Below are 20,526 nucleotides of genomic sequence, written 5' to 3'. Positions count from 1 at the left end.
TAAACACAGTCTCCAGGACAGGTGGCCATAGGAGCTTTGGAAGGAGTTCAAGGTTGTCTTCAGCTAGGGAATTCAGTACCCGAGTGAGAAGAGGAGGGAAGGAAGAATGAAGGGGAAAGTGAGAGAGATGGAGGAAAGAAAAGAGGGGAGAAGGGAGGGGGAGGGGGGCAGAAAGAATAGAGGGAGAAAGACAAAGGGAGGAAAAGAAGGAGAGAGAGGGGGAGGGATGGAGAGAGAAAGACAGAGGAAGAGGGGGAGGGAAGGGCAGGAGAGGGGAGGGGGAGGGGAGGAGGGAAAAAGGAAAAGGAAAAGTCCTATGTATGGTTTTTGACTAACAGAGCAAAGAAAATCTTGTTGATTCCAGAGTCAGGGCACAATTTGCAACTCTGCAAAACATAGTTTTAAGATGGGAGGTCTGCAATCTGATCAGTAAACACACCAGAAAATGGATCCTCTGTTCCTCTGAATGTGATCATTGGTGCTCTGGTGATAAATCTTCCAAGAGGTCTTACAGTGAAACCTTTTGGTTATTAAGAGTGGAAGCCCCGAGTTTTTCTTATCTGAAAGCTCTGAAGTCCTCCATCTCACTGGGGATCCAAGCAAGAGTTCTTGGAGTCCGTGTAGACACTGGAACCTGACTTGGATGCAGATTCAGTAACACAGTTGGCAACTTGGCTGCAGTGTAGAGAAAACAATTCTGGAAGGTAGAAAAAAAGGATAGCATGAAAACAAAAATATTGAGATAAAGTCTAATAAATCTACTGACATTAGCAGTTTGATGAATCGACATAAAATATAGTACTACTCAACTCACACTCAGAAATATTAATAATTTAAAATGAAAATCATATTAATATATTAACAACATATTATGTTGTATTGCATGAATAGTACATGTTATATGTATATTATATAAATATTATATGTCATATGAACATTTTATCTTATATAAATAATATATATAATACAAATTATGTATTTTAATTATATAAATATTATATATAAATGTTATATATAAATAATATAAATATTATTTAAACATTGTTGAAAATAAAATTAATTAATAATAATTACACTGTTTCAATAGGCTCACATTTCACTAACGTCAAGTGTCTATATAAACACCAGTCCCCACAGGTAAGTTAGCCAAACACTCACCAATATTGCTTAGTCTCCATGTTGTTTTGTCTTGTTTTGTTTTTTGACACAGGGCTTCTCAGCCCTGTCTTTGTAGATGACAGGGTTTCTCATCCACACTTTGTAGGATGAGGGTGGTCTTGAACTTACAGTCATCCACCTACCTCTGCCTCCCGAGTGATGGGATCAAAGATATGTGTGCATGCATCACCATGCCTGGCTAAGCCTCCTTGTTTGATCATAAATGATCCATAGTGTCTGTAGAACTCAGCTTAATTTGCAGTATATTTCTCTAAGTTTCATGACGTTCTGCATTCACTATACATTGGATTTCTCAAGAACTGCTGTGGTGCTTCCCCATCTTTGACATTATTATCACCCTTTTCTCCCTTCTAATTGGCAAAAGGTTTTACCAAAATTTTATTATTTTTAACATCAATGAAATGACTAGAACAAAAGAAAATAAATGACTTGATACTCATGAGAAAAGAAATCTGGACAGAATGATTCCTTGGAGAGAAAACCCCAAGATGTTAATGCCCAAGATGCTGCTGGGGGAGTATGAGAAGGTTCACTCTGGTCTTCCCTCTGTCAGAACACAAAGTGAGATCTGCTGAGAGTAAGTATTGTAATTATAAGTAGGTTCTTATGTCCATTCTAAAGTATGTACTGCAGCTTAGACTAGTGTAATATTGGCAGAAATTTTCTCTCATTTCCCCCTATTTCTATCTATCTCTCTTTCCCTCCTTCCCTCCCTTCTCCCATTTCTCACTCTCTTCTGTCCTTCCCAAACTAGTATGAAAATCTCTATGTAGCCCAGGTGAACTCTTCGAACTCTTTTTTTAAAAATTATTAATTCAGTTATTTGTTTACTTTTCATCCCTATCACAGTTTCCCCTTCTTCCTGTCCTCCCAGGCCCTCCCTCTCCCCTCCTCTCCTCTCCCTTTCTCCTCAGAAAGGAGGAGGCTTCCAATGGATATCAACCCTCCTTGGCATTTCAAGTTGTAGTGAAGACTAAGCACATCTTCTCCTACTAAAACTAGACAAGGCAGCCCAGTTAGGAGAAAAGGATCCAAAGGCAAGCAACAGAGTCGGAGACAGTCCCTGCTCCTGTTGTTACGAGTCCCACAAGAAGAACAAGATGAGCAACTGTTACTTACGTTCACAGGGCCTAGTAATCCTCCACCTCCTGAGAGCTTGGCTTATGTGGAATGTGTCTTCACATGGACTTTTAGGGTCTTTCTCCCCCTTCTGAGGAAAGGAAGTTCAGACCACAGCAATGGGTGAGTGAGGGTAAATGGGGGCCATTTTGAGTATAGTTTTTGAAAAATAACATCATAGATAGAGTGGTTCACTGTACAAGTCACTATCTGAAAATTTTTTATTTTCCTAATTTGTTTATAAATTTCAGGTGGGGGAGCACAAATTTGGTGTGTATGGGATTTTCAGATCTCAGGATGGGCTGTGCGATCAAGCATATGAAAAGTTGTGTGTGTGTGTGTGTGTGTGTGTGTGTGTGTGTGTGTGTAATGGATCTGGTGATAAAGATAGGCACATTTGTTCATGTAAGAATGAGAGAGGAGATAAGGAGAAGGGAGAGCAAAGAATTAGAAGATTCATCTCTTATCTGAATTATCTGTTAAAGTCTTGTTCGTCAGAGAAGCAGATTGTGTCCCAGTGTTGGTAACAAGTTAAGTTGTATTTGGTGTTAAATAAACACATGACTCTGTAGGAGTGTTTTTAGTAGAAGAGGAATGAGTCTATTATTAGAAAAATGAAAATAATTTGTGAACTGTAGTGGGATATACTTCTTACAGCATTTCAAGCCCAAATCCTTGACCATGTGTGTCAGTTAGTATGATTCATGATTCTTGGAATGCTCCGCCATCAACAGTTACATTTTCAACATTTCTCCTACCCATGTGTTCATGGCAGACATCTCCTTGCTGTCTGCTTTAACTCACTGATAATGTAATGAAATTTTCATACCGCTTCTGACGCTAACTAATCTGAATACGAAGGATAACAAAAGGCCAAAACAACTGTTTCTCAATTACTAAAAGTCATCTACTCAGTCTAGGACACTTGTGTTCTGGTGTGTTGTTGCTATATACTCTGATGATTTTTAAGTTTAGCATCACAGTCAGGTGATAAAGTGTAGATGCAAACTGTGATAAAAGGTAAATGTGATCTCATAAAGTTTGTTATCAAACACTGAATAGGTAATATTAGGTTCTTAGTGAGCCCAGTGAATGCACAGAGCACAGGTAAAAATGATAAGTATTATTTTGGATGCTGGGGTTACAGTATTGAAAAAAATTGAAAGCATTTTTGTTTCTTCCTATAACTTGCATTTAAGTTGAAGATATGTAATGAGACTCAATACACCAAATTAACATATAGTCTATAGATAACAAGGGCAGCAATTACTTGTGTGTGTGTGTGTGTGTGTGTGTTTACATGAGATAGAAAAACACAGAGTTTAGGACAAAAATGAGGGAATTATCCATGTAGATTTATCAGGTGTAAGAATATTCATCCCAGTGGGGAACAAGTGCTGACTTGGAGGTCAGTATGATTGAGACAGGAAGTTGAAGAGCAGAGAGAGATGCACAAATAAAGAGGGGGAAGGTGATGCAGAGTCTTCTAGTTCACCACAGTGTGTTAGAACTTCATATAACATGGGAGGCACTGGAGACCTCAGAGCATTACACACAAGTAACAGTAATCCCAGGTAGGTTTTATGAGCAGTATTTCTTGGACATGAGTGGAAATAATATCATTTTAAGACTCCGTGTAATTTATACTTATTAGTAAATGCATTAGGAACATTATTTTTTCTACCATTCACCTATGATAACATTGGGTGGCTAACAAGAATGAACATTTTTAATTCCACCCAACCTTTTTATAGTATAGGAATTGCAAAGACTTGAAAAAATACTATAATTTTTAAAATCTCCAATGAATTTATGCTGTGGCCAAGGAGACAAATGTGAATCTATAATTAGAATAACTGGTGAAATTTCTACTTCATGACTTTCTATGGTTCACTGCTTCCATAGGATGCAGTACATTAGAAAAAAACTTACACATTTTTCTCTTGCTAATCTGATCAGATCCATTTGATTTTTTAATTCAATCATATTCCTAAGGTGAAGGCAGAAATAAGATAGTTACTGGAACTTCACAGCTCTAGCCAGTGCCTGTACCCAGAAGACACAAAATATTACTCTTTCATGACCAGCTCTTCTCTATATTACCAACCTCTGAACATATTAGAAGAAAAAATGGACTTTTACTAATTTCACATAGTGTCTTGGTGGTCCCAAATTGTTAAATATAATTCTTAGATGGTGTCAATAAATGCTAAACTGTAGAACTATTTATGACTTGCACAATGTCAGGAGTGAGAATTAGAAAAAACATGGGTAACCAGCCAGAAAGAAAGACTAGGGGTGGAAACAGTGAGCAGAGACATACCTAGGAGTTTCCAGTAACCAGGCACGGTACAGTATGTGTAGTTAATACAAAAGAAGAGACACTAAAGGTATTTGAACAACAGAGTCAAGACAAAAATGAAATGTTTGCAGTGAATTATAGTCATTAGAATACAATAGTATAGCCAGTTATACTGTTGAGACAATTAGCATTGATTGAATTAACGAGAAAATGTCCAGTTAGGGTAAGAAGAAAAGGTGAGCAAGGGGCCAAAATGAGGAAGATTTTATGGAGTACAATGTGATAACACATTGTTTACATATATGGGAGTGAAAGACATGGATGTATCACGTGTTCAAGTCACACCAACAGGACAATGACTGGAGGAAGGATGTTTCTTTCCTGAAATACTAAAATGGTCCACAGAAGAAGACAATGCAGTGCCTACTTCTTATTTGCAAGTTTCTTTTGTAATGCCAAGCACTAGGCATTGTTTGAAGTGGAAAATTAGTTTCTGCTTTGCTCTATCATAATATATCTCATTTCTTTGTGAAGGAGACAAATGCTAACTTTTACTAAATTTTACTAAAAATTTAGTAAATTAAAATTTTACTAAATATACATATATATATATGTTTATATATATATATATATATATATATATATATATATATATATATGTTTGTACATATATATATTGGTAACATCCTCCATATCATAAGTGTGGTAACCTAGAAGGTGCAAGGTAGATCTGCCAGTCGAAGAACCATTACTTCCTAGAAGAGAAACTGAGAAGGCAAGGATAAACCCTATGGTTTTTAACCGTGTATTATCTCTCACTCACATCACAGCTCAGTGACTGAGCTGGAGTAAACTGAGTCTGACTGTGATAGAACCTTTGGTTGTCCTTTGGATTAAGTAAACACACAAAGATTAGACAGTAGTGACTTAAGAAGACCAACCAGAAGTCACAGACGCACACTTCCCACACCGTCCTGTGTGTTGCTCTCTGCTGTCTCCGAGTCCATCAAAAGGAGGTTCCTCTATTTTATACTTGATCTTTGATCCACAATAATTTTTTTCTCATTACTTAGCTTATAATATTATGCAAGCAACAGAAATTGACCAGGATTCAAAATTAGCACTGAGAAATGTGAATCTTGTTGATAACTCATTGAATGTGGGCAGTGAGGCACAACAGAGTTTATGAGGCATCGCCAGATCAAAATAATAAGAGACTTAGAAGCCACACAAGGATGTATTCAATTTCATAAAAATTTTGTTTTCCATGTAAATTCTTTTAAACAAATAAATAATAAGATTATGTTTTTTTTGAAGGAATTCCCTTGCCAGCACTATGAACCAAAGCATTCATTGGGGCAATATTGGTCACAGTAAGTCACCCAAGAAATAGCAATACTCTACTTAGTCTTCTGAAGATGCAACCAGAGTGGTGACTCTATGGATGGACAGGAATATTTATTGAAATATCACTGTCAGCAAAGTAATAAGCTAAGTATTAATATGCAACATCTGTCTTCAAGGGAATCGAAGTCAAAAAGATTCACAGGAAACTGGTTACTCTATCCTGTGAAACAATGGTTAAATAGCATAGCTTTCACTTAGAGAATTCCTGGAAGACATTCAACAAATTGACTTTATGTCCTCCTAGCGAGCTATTTTAATTAACTCCAAGTCTTGTTCCTCCCTTTGCTATTCTAGTTTCTACCACTCAATCGATGCTGTGAGGGAGACACATTGCCAAGGGACCAGGTCTGGGTTGATGCCCATTTTTTCCGGCAGAGAGTGAATTGTCTTCATACCAATTTTTTGAAATGCAAGACTCAGGATGAACTGTACTCAGGCTCCTGGTTTTATCCTCTTGGGACTGTCCAGTAACCCAGAAAAATGGCAGCTCCTCTTTAGCATCTTCCTAGGTCTTTACTTGCTGGGACTTTCAGGGAACCTGCTTCTTCTCTTAGCTATTGGTGCTGATGTCCACCTCCACACACCCATGTATTTCTTCCTCAGTCAGCTCTCACTCGTGGATCTTTGCTTCATCACCACCACAGCCCCAAAAATGCTGAAGGCTTTGTGGACTGGAGATGGATCAATCTCATTCTCTGGGTGCCTGACTCAGTTGTACTTCTTTGCTGTTTTTGCGGACATGGATAACCTGCTTCTGGCAGTCATGGCTATTGACCGCTATGCTGCTATCTGCCACCCACTGCGCTACCCACTTCTCATGACTTCTTGTAGATGTGAAATTCTGGTCTGTGGGTCATGGGGAGTAGCTCATTGTGTGTCTCTGACCCATACTGTGTTGCTCTCTCAGTTATATTTTCATACCAATCAAGAGATTCCTCATTTTTTCTGTGATTTTGGGCCTCTCTTATTGCTTTCCTGCTCTGACACTCACCTCAATGAGGGTCTGATGATGACTTTGGCTGGAGTTTTGGGAATCAGTGCAGTTCTCTGCATCGTAAGTTCTTATGGTTGTATTTTTTACGCTGTGGCTAAGGTTCCATCAGCACAAGGGAAACAGAAAGCCCTGGCCACATGCAGTTCCCATCTCTCTGTAGTTCTCCTTTTCTACAGCGCGGTCTTTGCCACCTATCTGAAGCCCCCATCTAGTTCTCGTTCCTCTGGGGAGGTGGTAGCTGCTGTCATGTATACCTTGGTAACTCCCACTCTGAACCCCTTCATTTATAGTCTGAGAAATAAGGATGTTAAGAGTTCATTGAGAAGGATCTTGAACGTGGTGAAGTCTCAGAACTAAGGAAGGATCACATCCCACATCACTACCACACATACAAATTGAGTCAGTTAACACCACGGCTCATGGGAGAATTACATGATTGCCATAACTAATCTTCAGTGTTAGCTGTACTCAATTTGGAATCACCTTCAAAGTACACCTAGGGGCATGTCTGTGAAGGTGTCTCTGAGAGATTTTGCTAAGGAGGAAAGATCCACTTTGTATGTGGGTGGCACCATCTGTTCCATAGAGTCATCCTGGTCTGATAAAGGGTAAAATGAAAATCTTAGCTTACTATCATTATTCATCTCTTTTTGCTTGTTGACCACACATGCAATGTGACCTGTAACCCTATTCTTCCTTCTGTGCTTTTCACATCCTGATGAATTGTATTCATCAAACCAAGAATAAAATGGAACTTTCGTTCCTAAATTGCTTGTAAGGTCTTTTGCCACAGCAACAAGACAAGTAAATAAAATTATCTACTGAAAATAATACTATGTTGGGTTTCATATTCTTTAATCTGTCTTTTTATACTCATATTCCTGAAGCATGAATATTCATTGCATTCTGTTGCAGTAAATTTCCAACCCCAATAAACCCATGTAAAAACACACAACTCAGTTTTTGTATTTATAAACTGTACGTCTAGATTGGGCAGATCTAACACTACACTAACCTGTTCCCCAGCTATGAGATCTCTTGCTACTTGAGGCTTCTCCAAGCCATGTGGTGCTGCTCCATCTTCCTTCCACCTCTTTCTCTGTTCTTCTTCTCCATTGTCCCCTATCTTCCCTCTACTCTCGAAAACCTCCAGCCCCATCTTTCCTTCTACTGCCTAATCACAGACTCCAGCCTTTATCCGACCAGTTAGAATGGGGAGAAGTTTTACATGAAATCACCTGAGTAAGTGATCCACTCCTCATTGGGACAACCCCTCTTGAGGAAGAAAAATTAACATCAGAATACAAAGAGCACCAGGGCAACTCACAACATTTCCTCCTTTTTTTTTTTTTCAGTTAAAAGGTAATGGAGTTTGGTTATACAATGAGCAAGTAGGACATTGCCTCACAATTTCCTTAGCTTGTTGACAAGTGATAGAGAATTCTTTCTTTAAACCTTTGCTGTTAACATGGTGTTTTCTATAGAATTCTGAAGCCTCTGGTATACTTTCTATCAATAGCTGGTCAATTTCATTATTACCTTGTGCCAGAGGGCCTGGTAGACCTGTATGGGATCTTACGTGTGTTATATATAGTGGATGATTCCTATTTCTGATCACTTGTTGTAGCTGAGTAAATAGTAAAGTCAATTCAGAATCATCCTGAATAAGTTCAGCAGTCTCTATGTGTAAAACAACCCTTTTTATATATTGAGAGTCAGTTACTAGATTGAGAGACTCTTGAAAATATGACAACACCATGAGTGTTGCATATAATTCAGATTTTTGAACCAACTTATAGGGACTCTTAGCCACCTTATATCTTCTGATTTATATTCGCCTTTCCTGATTTATTAGCATCAGTGTAAAATGTAGGAGCTCCAGAAATTGGAAATCTTTATTATACGAGGGAGAATCCAATTAGTTCTTTTTATGAACTGAAGTCACTTGCATTTAGAGTATCTGTTGCTAATCTCTCCCAAGAAATTGCTCCATGCTCTTTGCCAATGTTCATCTTGTACCCATAACAGGGCAATTTCTGTGTTAGTAAAGGGTACCACAATTTCAGCTGGGTTCATTCCAGCTAATTATCAAAGTCTCATTCTTCCTTTTAGTATCAACTCAGAGACCTTCTCTATGTAGATTTTTAATTTTTTACTCTGTTAATGGACTAAAAACATCCATTCTAAGATATAATCTTCCCTCTGCATGAGAATTCCAGTAGGGGAATGAGTAGAAAGTAAGATAACTAAGATGCAGGCCAATTTTGGATCAATACAATATAGATGTGTATCCTGAAATTTCCTTTCTACCAGAGATAACTCCTTCTCAGCCTCAGCTGATAGTTTCCTGAGGCTATTTAAATCTTTATCACCTTGTAAGGTTTGAAATAAATTGCTTGGCTCTTGAGCAGCCAAGCCTATCGCGGGCTGCAGCCAGTTAATTTCTCCCAGTAACTTCTGAAAATCATGAAGAGTCCTTAATTGGCTTCTTCTGATTTGAACCTTTTATAGCCAAACTTTTGCAGACTTATTCTATATCCTAGATAATTAATAGATTCTTCTTTTTTTTCCCCCTTTGACAATTTACAATCCCCAGCAAGGCAAGGTTTTTTTTTTTTTTTACTTCATCAAACATTCTTTCCAGGATATTTATATCTGAATCATCTAATAGGATACCATCCATATAATGATAATGAATTGATAAAATTGTTTATGAATCATCTCCAATGGTTGTTGTACAAAATATAGACACAGGGTAGGGCTATTTAACATTCCCTATGTCAGGACTTTCCAAAGATATCTTTTTATTGTACAACTTCTACTGAAGGTAGGTACTGAGAAAACAAACCTTTCCTTATCATGTCTATGTAGAGGAATTGTGAAAAAGCAATCTTTTAGATCAATCACTATAATAGGCCATTCCTTCAGCAACAAAGAATGCAACGGGATTCCAGGCTTCAAGGAACCCATTGGCTGAGTAATCTTATTAATTGCTCTGAGATCTGCCAACATCCTCCATTTGCCAGACTGTTTTAAATGATAAATACTGGAGGAGAATCCCAAGGGATTGTGATATGCTAAGCCTCCAGCTGTTCCTGGACTAGTTGTTCTAGCCTGTAATTTTTCTTTTCTCGTAAACCATTGATCAATCTAAATGGGTTGGTCATTCATCTACCTTAGTGGTAAGGCTGTTGGTGTCTTATCAGCAGTGGTTCCTTGAGGTAGAGCTAAATTGACAGCCCCTGCTGTATCTTGTTTATGGACAGCCTGGACAGTCTATAACTGTCTCTGATAACGTTCCTTAGCTACTTCAATTTTTTTTTATTAGAAGCCTGACCAGTTTTATGATCAACCTCTGAAACAGAGGATATGAATTTATGCTTTCCAATGCTGTAACAGAACTCTTCCCCACAAGTTAGTGGCTGTATCAGCCACGTATGGCCTTAATTTTCCTATCTGACCTTCAGGTTCTGTACATTTAAGCCATCTGGTGCTTTGTTTTATTTGGAATAAAGTCCCAACTCCTTGAAATTGGATGTCTACTTCTTGAAGTGGCCAACTTGCAGGCCAAGATTTTGGAGAGAAAATGGTGACATCTACTCTAATGTTGACCATTCCTTTATTCTCAATATCGTTTACTAGTATTCTTAGCTTGGGCCTTTGATTCTCTAAAGAAATTTGCAAAAATATTCATTTTTGGCTGCCTTTTAGGTTTTTTTGAATTGTCTATAGAATTTGCCTCAGCCTTTTAATCTGGTCTCACAACATCTATTTTTAGAGCAGTGGTGTTTAATGTCCTGAAGAGAATGCTCCCTGCCTGGCACTGGAGCCTGCAAAAGGGCCCCCTGGGAGTTTTTTTGGTAAAGTGTTGTCCCAATTGTCTATTGTTGCTCTACATTCCCTAACCAAATGTTGGCCTTTGCCATATCTTTTACATATTCCAGAAGGCATAGGCTCCCTTTTGAAGTGAATTTGGTTTTCCTTGCAATTTATTCTGAGATGACCCTGCTCACTACAATTAAAAGATTTGAAATTTTGGGTCATCTCAAGACCTCTAGTGGCAGCTTCTCCTATTTTAAGGTCATATCAGGTGAATGAGGTCTAACATCAGCTGTATATCTAATCACTCATCTATTGATGCTGACCTTGCCCTCTATGGTCTGATTACTTCCTTGCTTTCAGCATTCACATTTTCAAAGGCTAAAGACTCAATTTTTGCCTTTCTACAGCAGAATCCAACCTTTGCAAAAAGTCAGGGAATGTTTCCGTTGGACCTTGTATGACTTGAGGAAATAGTTCAAATCTTTTCCCTAGTTCTGAGAGTCTGTCCCAGGCATTTAAGTGACACAATGCCAGGGTTTCTTCATCATATACAGCCTGCACCTCTATCTCAGCAAAGCAACCTTCACCAAGCAGCTGATCATTGGAAATCTCACTACCCCTGGCTCTATTTTCTTGTGCTATCTCCTTCATCTCTTCTCTCCACCATGAGAACCATTTTAAATGTGATGCAGGTTTTAGTATTGCTTTTTGCCATATCCTTCCAGTCTTGGGGGATTAACAATCACTACCCTCATGTGATAACTGTTAGAATTCCTACCAGTGGTTTAGAAAAAAAAACAGGAAAAAAAAACAGTCCTCTGATCTCCTTATAAGTTTTATTGCATCTCCTATTCTGGAGCTCTAGTGAATTAAAGTACTCCTGTCTTTTTCTAATATTTTTCCTCCAGATGAACCTGGAAGCCTGACAGCAACAGGCTACAGAGTGGTAATTCAGTAAATGTCTTCACAGTGTGATAATCAACAGGTTACTGATAATTCAGTACAAGTCTTCACAGTGTGATAATCAAACAGAACACTATTTACTGTGCACTCAGTAAACAACTCACAGTAGTTTACATAATCTTTTTTTTTTTTTTTTTTTTTTGGTTTGTCGAGACAGGGTTTCTCTGTGTAGCCCTGGCTGTCCTGGAACTCACTCTGTAGACCAGGTCAGCCTCAAACTCAGAAATCCACCTGCCTATGCCTCCTAAATGCTGGGATTAAAGGCGTGTGCCACCACAACCCAGCTTACATAATCTTTTAAACTAACATCTAAAAATTGTTTAACTTTATCTTCCCCCACCACACACACACATACTTCAGAAGACCTAAAGGGGAATCTGAGAAAGAGCATAGTTACTCATCTCAGGCCCATTGTGGGAGACTTTTCAATTAAGACACTGACAGTCCAATAGAAAATCTTCACTGCTCTCTTTCTTAGGTTACATTTCAATTAGGTTTGCAGTAGAGAAGCCTTCTTAGTGCCTGCTGTACCTCCTGGTTCCTCAAGGTATAGATGACAGGGTTGAAGATGGGGGTGACCACTGTGTAGAGCAGGGCAATGACCTTGGAGAGGAGCTGGGAATGGACAGCAGAGGGAACAATGTACAAGACCATGAGTGTTCCGTAGAATGTGGACACCACAGCCAGGTGAGAGGAGCATGTGGAGAAGGCCTTAGTCCTTCTGGTCCCAGATGGAACTCTCAGCACAGTCACTACAATCTGAGCATAGGACATCAGAACCAGCCCAAAAGGGACAGTCAGGAAGACAACAGAGAGAACAAATGTAGTCACCTGGACCACTTGGGTATCTGAGCAAGCCAGGACCATCAAAGGTGAGAAATCACAGTAAAAGTGATCAATTTGGTTGGAGCCACAGAACCTCAGCTGGGCCATCAGAGCAACAACTAGTCCATCTACCATGAAGCCAGACAACCAGACTATAAGCACCAACCTCAGGCACCGTTGAGACCCCATTAGAAGTGGATATCGTAGGGGGTGACAGATTGCGAGATATCGATCATATGCCATTACAGCCAGCAGGAAACACTCATCTGTAGCTAGAGAGCCAAAGATGAAGAACTGGAGCAAGCATCCAACCACAGATATGGTGGATTCCTGTACGAAGCCTTCCAACATTTTGGGTACCACTGTGGAGGTATAGACAATCTCTATGAAGGATAGATTCACCAGAAAGAAATACATGGGTGTGTGAAGCCTCTGGGAGCTCACCACTACCACTGCAATGAGCATGTTCCCTGTGATGATGGAGACATAGAGGATGATGAACACAGAAAAAAACAGGAGGTGCAGCTCAGGGTCTTCATGGAAGCCAAGAAGTACAAACTCAGAAACAGTTTGGTTTCCTGTGGAGACGATTTCCATGGAATATTCAGGTATCTGCTTGGCTTGACAATTGTGTCTCTGTTTTCTGTAGCAATTCTAAGATCAAACAAAACAAAATGATAGAATATTCAAAATGAAGATGGATTAAACTAGCCTTTATCTTTCTCTTCTTTTAACTACCACCACTTCATTTCCACTTTCTCCATTCTCTTTACGGTAGCATGTTCCTATTGGCCTAGGGGAACTTATCGATATTCAAAATTTCAACAGAAAGCAAAACTTTTTGTAGTGACCATTGTCACGTGTGTCACTTGGCAAGAAATGTTTATGTTCTATAACCACAGCCAAAAATGCTACAAAAGAACTAAAAATTATGGAGGAATTGTGCAGGAATTCCATGGTCACTGTTAGTTGTTTTTACCTGAACAGCCTCTCTGCTCTCCATCATGTAGTCACTTAAATCCCTGCCATGCCCTACATGGCCCTGGTGGGAACAGAGTGACATGGTTCCTGCCCCTAGGACAGGGCCCCAGAGGGGGCCTCCAGGAGTGTGGATGGCTGCTATAGGCAAAAGGCTTGTTTGTGTAATAATGTACATATTATCTGGACCCACCACTAGCAGTGGAGGACTCCTTTCTTCAGAGGAATGTACTCCCTGTCAATTACTTCATTATAATTACAAACAGCAGGAGTGGTGTGGCTATATCTCAGCAAAATAGTAAATGCTGGGACATTCGGGGCACCCCTTAAGACTATGGAAAGGAACTCTAAAAACATGAATTTGAAAATACATAATTTCTCAACTATGCAAAAAATATAAGGATGCAATATGAATTATGAGGGGCTTTATGAATCTAAAGGAACAGAGGTAGCAACACTATGAGCCAGCTTGTAAGAAAGATAGAATAACAGGCAGATAGATATAAATGCAGGCAGATTCCTGAGTTCAAGGTCAGCCTAGGACACAGCAAGTCCAGGCCCAGGTGTGGTGAAATGGTAATCTCAAGGCAGGGTCCCACCCTACTAGTTTATCATCTGTACTTAACAAAGGCAGACAGATCTCTGGATTATTTTGCAATTTTAAGAAAAAAAATGTATGTTTGCTGTCTCCTATGAATCAAAGGGCTGGGGTCACAGGATGCTGATTTGTAAGATAATAAAAAGGAAAACCTGGAGTAAATGATTGAATTGCTGTGTAAAATAAAAGGCCAGATCTGTGTTCTGCAGAAGATGAGCTGTCCAGAAAACTTTTTAGGATAAAAAGAGAGCTGTTTAGAACACACACACACACAAAAGCAAGCAAGCAGAATATGGACAGAGAGATCTCTTAGAATAGCAAGCAAGCAGAATATAGACAGAGAAATATCCAGAGAGAAAGCAAAACAGAGTGAAGCAGACTAGAAAAGCTGTGTTAAGCAGAACACAGGTCATCAGCTTGTATCCACAATTTGACTTCGAGTTCTTCTTTTCACCATTCCCAGACACCCCTTCTCTCAGAACCCCTCTCCAAGCCAAGGCTGATCCTTGACTAGTCCCACAAATTCCTTGGATTTCAAATTGTTTCTTCCTCTAAATTCCACTCCTATGTAGCCTTCTTGTCTCCAGTTTTTAGAATCTTTTATCAAAATAACCTTCTAAAACTACCATTTAGCTTACTAGAGGTTTTAGTTGATGTGTGATAAGTAACAGTGGGAAGGGGAAGTGTAGAAGCTGTGGGAACATAAAGAAAAGAAACACAGACTCAGGTTGTAGGGTAGAGGGTGAGGGAATCAAACTTAGGGAAGCTTCCTTTAGACAGTAGCTTCTATGCCTATATTAAACTAAGTTTTAAAGGCTAGGCCAGCCAGGAGACAGTGAACTGGGCAGTGTGACCCTGATGCAGAGGTTTGGTGGCGCACAGTGCTTCTAAAACAGCTAAAGTGATCCTTGTACAGTAGGTTGGACTTCAAATGCTGACCAAGTGATGAACGGTTTTTACTGCAGAGAGAATATATAGGCTGGCTGAGCACAAAGGGCTGAGGAGAAAGCAAGAGCAAACCATGCACACATTCCCATAAAATGTAAACTGTTTCCACCCCATAATAGTAATGAAAGTATATACCACGTATAACATGAAATTCAAGTTGTCTAACACAAACAGTCTACAAAAGCTGCCTAAGAAGGTGAAACTGAATGACTCAGGAGGGGCAAGTGTCTCAGGAGAAAATATACAGATTCATGCCTTGGCCATAGGCTGACTTTGTATATTGCATGGAATTATATGTTCCATTCCTGTGTGACACTAGTGCTATATCTTCAGATATGTAATAATTGATGATAATAATAATAATCAGTAGCTTATATTGCATGTCTCCCCTTAGGTCTCCTTGACTAACCTTGTTTCTTTAGCAATGTAAAACTGAGTGTATAGAGGATATTATTTTAAAGCTTGAGGATTCCCAGTCAAATAAAAACAGACCCTATGGGACTAGGAAGATGGCTTAGTGGTTAAGAGCACTCACTCTTCTTCCAAAAGGTCCTGAGTTCAATTCTCAGCACCCACATGGCAGCCCACACCTCTCTGATGTTGTCCCCTGGTGTGCAGATATACATGCATACAAAATACCCAAATACTTAAATAAATAAACCTTAAAAAAAAACCAGACCATTGCTTAAGGTACAGTGTTTTATAGACACACACATCAGAAGATAATTTAATACACTGATAATTAAACCTGAATAAAATAGTCCTGGGGTTAGTGGTACTGAGTAGTCTGCTATAGTTGTGGAAGATGAAAAGGGAGAAGAGGGTATGCCAGATAGAAAAGAACTATGGTTAAATTCTGAAGCACAAAGCGTCACAGCATGTAAGGGTGAAAAGGCGGCTTTGCACAAAAGTTCATCTCTGAAGGAGAGGGAAATATAGGGTTCTCAACCTGTGGGTCACGACCTCTCAAGGTGAACCATTGTTTTTATACTAGATATTCACCTTAGTATCTGTAACACTAACAAAATCACAGTTATGAAGTAGCAATGAAGTAATTTTATGGTTGAGAGGGGTCACCACAACATGAACTTTATTACAGGGTCAGGCACTTAGGAAATTTGAGAATCATTGACCAAAAATCAGGTCAGAGAGGTGGCTAGTGATGGAGCATGGCACCCTCTGCTGGTATCAAATTGTATCTACAACTTTACCCTGTTGGCCTCAAAGCCTGGCTGAGGACTTCTAGACAGTAGAGTGGCATATTCAGAATGAAATTAAACAATATTAGGAAAGTCCAGACCCAAGATAACAATAACAGACAGACAGACAGATGCAGACAGACAGATGGAAAGATACAGAGAAGCAGAGAAAAAGAGAGAAATGCACAGAAACAGTCAGAAACAAAAAAAGAGAAAAAAAAGAGACAGAGTCACAGAGAAAAAGAGAAAGAGATAGACAGAAAGGGAGACAGAGAGAGATAGACACACAGAGACAAAGACAGAGGGAGTCAGAGAGAAACACAGACACAGAGACAGAGTCAAAGAGAAAAACAGAGAGACAGAGAGAGAAAGAAAGGAAAACGGAGACAAAGAGACAGACACACAGAGAGAGAGGGAGAGAGACAGAAACACAAGAGAGACAGAGACAGACAGAGAGAACTCACTGAGGTGGTATAAGACATGGTCACAGGTTTTCTCTTTACAATATTCCTTCTCCCTGAAACAAGTTCAAATTCACTCATCACAGCCTGCCCTGGAACTTGCTATAGAGACCAAGCTGGTCTCTCCCTCCAAAGTGCTAGGATTAAAGGCATACACCAGCACACCCCATGGGAGATAAAATTTCAGTCTACAATAGTGAAGAACAAAGTTTTACAGCAAATACCTAATGTGTAAAGCAACATCTCCTCTAATTGAAATCTGTGTGGCTTCACCAGACTGGGATTCTGTGCTTTACAGGGTCTGCTGCCATCTCCAGCTCTTTCCCCAGTATCCTCCTTGCCCACTGCTCTGTCTGTAATTCTGTGTGGTCTGAATTGTGCACTCACTTGCTCACTCCATGACTTCTTGATATTTTATTTGCTCTAGATCAAATTTGCAGTTTGTACTCTTTCTACACCATCCCTGAGTCGGACAGGAAGTATGCTAATCAATCCAGGAAAACTCTCACCATGCTGGTCTTTAGCGTGTTTAAAGTTTGCCACTCAAAGTCAGTTTTTATATAAGAAAGGAAGAACCTTAGGGTTTTCAGAACATGACATAACCAGTCCTACTGTCGGAAGAGTGAGGAGTTAGGAAAAAGAGAAGGAAGAGAAGTAGTGAAATTTGAAAACTGCAGAAAATTAGAAAGAAGCAAGGTGAATGAGAAATCTGTTATTAGCATAGATGTAAGCAGATATTGAAGAATTTGCAGTTGCAAAACTCCCAGGATGGGTGGATGGCTGGCTTTGAAGATGAAAAAAAAAACATGCAGCATAATTTATGAATCAAAATGACCTTATTAACTGGTCAGAAAATGAGAATATTGAAAAATACTTAATTGACTAATGAACAATGACTCCCAGACAACTCTAAACTTAGGGCTGCAGCTGTCATCCAACCAACCATGACTCTAAGACAGCAGAGAGTCCTCAGTAAAAATCATCACCACTCTGGCAAAGGAGTTCGTGCGACACTTAAGAACACATACTTCCAATAATCTGTGCTGAATTAGACTTTGTAATTTACCTTTAAAACATGAGAAAATTTTACTCTCTTATATACTTACAATATCTGCTAAACATGTTATTTTTATAAATGCCAAACAATAAATAAATTTCAAAAGGTTTAAATGAATATCATATTATTTTAAGTTTTCCCATACCTTGAGATTGAAGAACAAGAGCCACGGCGAGAACAGTTGCTGTGTGTCCAGAGAGGCACACTAGCCAGAGCCTGGGAAGCATGAGTGCCTACCCACTTCTCTACATGACCAAGAATGCAGGAGAAAGACTGGAATCATCTTTTAAGGATTCAGTGGAGGCACCAGCAATGACAGGACCTTGAAGGAATCAAAGGGGATTTCCTAAAATGCTTGCTACAAACTAGCTTTTGTGCTCTCTAGGTTAATGGAAATAGGTTACTAATTAAAGGAATATATCTGTCAAAAATAACCTTTCAGCCTTTTTAAAGGGTCTACGAACTAAGCTGTGAAACTTTATACAGAAATAGGAGATCACCTGGGAAGCCTTAGAAAGCAGCCTGCTCTCCACAGACAAAACTGGAGAAAAAAAAGACGAGCTAAGGTTAGGTTGCAGGCTTCGGAATAGATGAATGTCCCAATTTCAGCTCCTTCCTTTTTGAGCTCAAACTGAAGTAATGCAGGGTCGTGGTTAGAAACATTTCCCTTGTCACCCTCTGTCTCTGAGCCTCCATGGTCTCTTCTAGTTCCCAAGCCATCCTGCCCTCTCACTGTGAGCTTTTTATCATAAGAGAAGGCTGGCAGAAGAGGCCCCTGAGAACAAATTATAGATTTACTGCAGAGCAGCCTTAAGTGAACAAGGTGAAACACCCCACTGAGGCATTGTCTTATCATCATCATCATCGTCATCATTATTTTAAAAGAATTCCTAGATTTTGGCTTGGCCAAAACTGGAGCAGAAATTAAAATAGCTACAAGAAACTTTCCTTTCCATCCCATTAGGGATAAGTCCTCTCCACTCCCCAAGACATCTGACTACCAAATCCCAGTCTCTTTCCAGTAATTTTCCAACAAATTCACTCATAATTTGGGGTTCAAATCAGCCGTATTTTATACAATGCAACAAATGGAAGAGTGACAAAAATATAATGATCTCTAAACCAACCATCACACCTCTGTTCTGTTACAGTCTCTGCAATTCAATGTAAAATCTGATGAGACTCTTTTATAAAGATATAGAGAGAATGGTAGCAATAGACGTCCCACAAAACTAAGCATCATCCAAACATCATCTTATCTCTGATGTTACCCATATCTCTTTTCTCCTGCCTGGAGCCTGAGAGTGGCTTTTTCACATAGAACAGATCAGAAATGGAAAGGTGCCCTGGAACAATGATTATGAGCTAGGGAGCCCTTTAATAGCTTAAAGTAGAATAATGTTCTCATTTTAAGAGGATAGGATGGTGGGAAGGAAGGAATAGAGAGGACAGAAGAGAGGGAAGGAGACGCAAAAGTCAGAAATAAATGCTCCAAACATGGTCTAGGAGTAAATGCTAGTAAACTGTGGATGTGGCCTTCCCTAATCAATCTGAATAAAATTCTTAGGAAACTGGCATTCCAGTGGATGGTAAGAAATATCCCTGAACATTCAACACTCTACTTTTACAGTGCTGTCTATTTTGAAAAAGACAGAGATAGCTGAGAAGTGAGTTAAAGGGGGGTGCAAAACTACTCTGAGTGTGTGCGTGTTCCAAGAGGAGGAACAAAGACATGAAGAGGAAATTTCTGGTTTCTTTGGAAACTCAGTTATGTCACATGATGTTTTGCTGGGGCAGAGAGGTGAAGGGATGATTTGTTAAACCAGACACATGAAGGAATGTTTTGCTGATGCAGATACAGGTGAGAGGACGTTTTGCTGAAGCATATATGTAAGAGGATATGTGATGTTTAGAAAGAATATAAATATAACCCCACAGACAGTGTGGGGAGGCTGTGCCATTGATTTGCCTTGCCCCACCTTGCTAGTCTTTGCTTGTTGTGACTTCAGGAGTAACTCGCTAAAGAACTTCTCATGATATTCCAGCGGCTTCTTGCCACTTTCTCTGACTTAGGCCAATTGGCCAAGCTTTGTTGTTTCTTCTGGATTGAACTGCTATTCATGAGTAGTGGCTGCCAAGTAGAGTGGACTACAGCTGCTGATTCATGCTGGTGTTTTGCTAGAAGACTGGACTGCTGACAATGAATATTGGAATCACCCCAAAGAACTACCTCTAAACAGGTCCACAACCCCCATTTCCTATTAACTTTTCTTTTCCACTACCTCTGGTGGGTGGTGGACTAGAAGGGAGGTTGAAGCATTTAAGAACCCTTATTAAAGTAGGTTTTAGAAAATCTAAGCCTACAAAGATGAGTTCATGTATATATGTCTTCATGAACTCCTATATCTGAGGATATCTGTGACTTTCAGGGTGAATGGAAAAAGTCACCCACACAGTAGTTACTGTCCTTGTTGTTCTGTAATTTTGTAATTTGCCACAACTCCAGCTACTTTCTTCTCCCTTGTCCTACTGGCTGCCTTCTTGCTTTTCTTGGGCAATGTCTTTGTCACGCTCCTTGTGGCCCTGGATGCAAGCCTTCACACTCCTGTGTGCTTTTTCTCCTTCAGTCTCTCCTTGGTTAAGCTCCTGTACAGTTCTGTGTCCAAATTCCCAT

The 20,526-nt window shown here is 39.5% G+C and overlaps 2 protein-coding genes across 2 annotated transcripts; one reads left to right on the top strand and one right to left on the bottom strand.

The window, feature by feature from the left end:
• Nucleotides 1–6,428: 6,428 nt before the first annotated feature.
• On the top strand, nucleotides 6,429–7,358 carry LOC114637220 (olfactory receptor 1361-like). Its single transcript, XM_028785443.1, has one exon. It carries the CDS (start codon nucleotides 6,429–6,431, stop codon nucleotides 7,356–7,358), a length of 930 nt encoding a protein of 309 aa, XP_028641276.1.
• Nucleotides 7,359–12,198: 4,840 nt separating this feature from the next.
• Nucleotides 12,199–13,238, bottom strand: LOC114637219 (olfactory receptor 11A1). The gene has a single exon (XM_028785442.1). It carries the CDS (start codon nucleotides 13,206–13,208, stop codon nucleotides 12,273–12,275), a length of 936 nt encoding a protein of 311 aa, XP_028641275.1. The 5' UTR covers nucleotides 13,209–13,238; the 3' UTR covers nucleotides 12,199–12,272.
• Between the last annotated feature and the right edge of the window lie 7,288 nt (nucleotides 13,239–20,526).

The sequence above is a fragment of the Grammomys surdaster genome, unplaced genomic scaffold, assembly GCF_004785775.1.
Source record: "Grammomys surdaster isolate TR1022 unplaced genomic scaffold, NIH_TR_1.0 125231, whole genome shotgun sequence".
Lineage (NCBI taxonomy): Eukaryota > Metazoa > Chordata > Mammalia > Rodentia > Muridae > Grammomys > Grammomys surdaster.
This window is presented reverse-complemented; position numbering and strand designations above follow the sequence as displayed.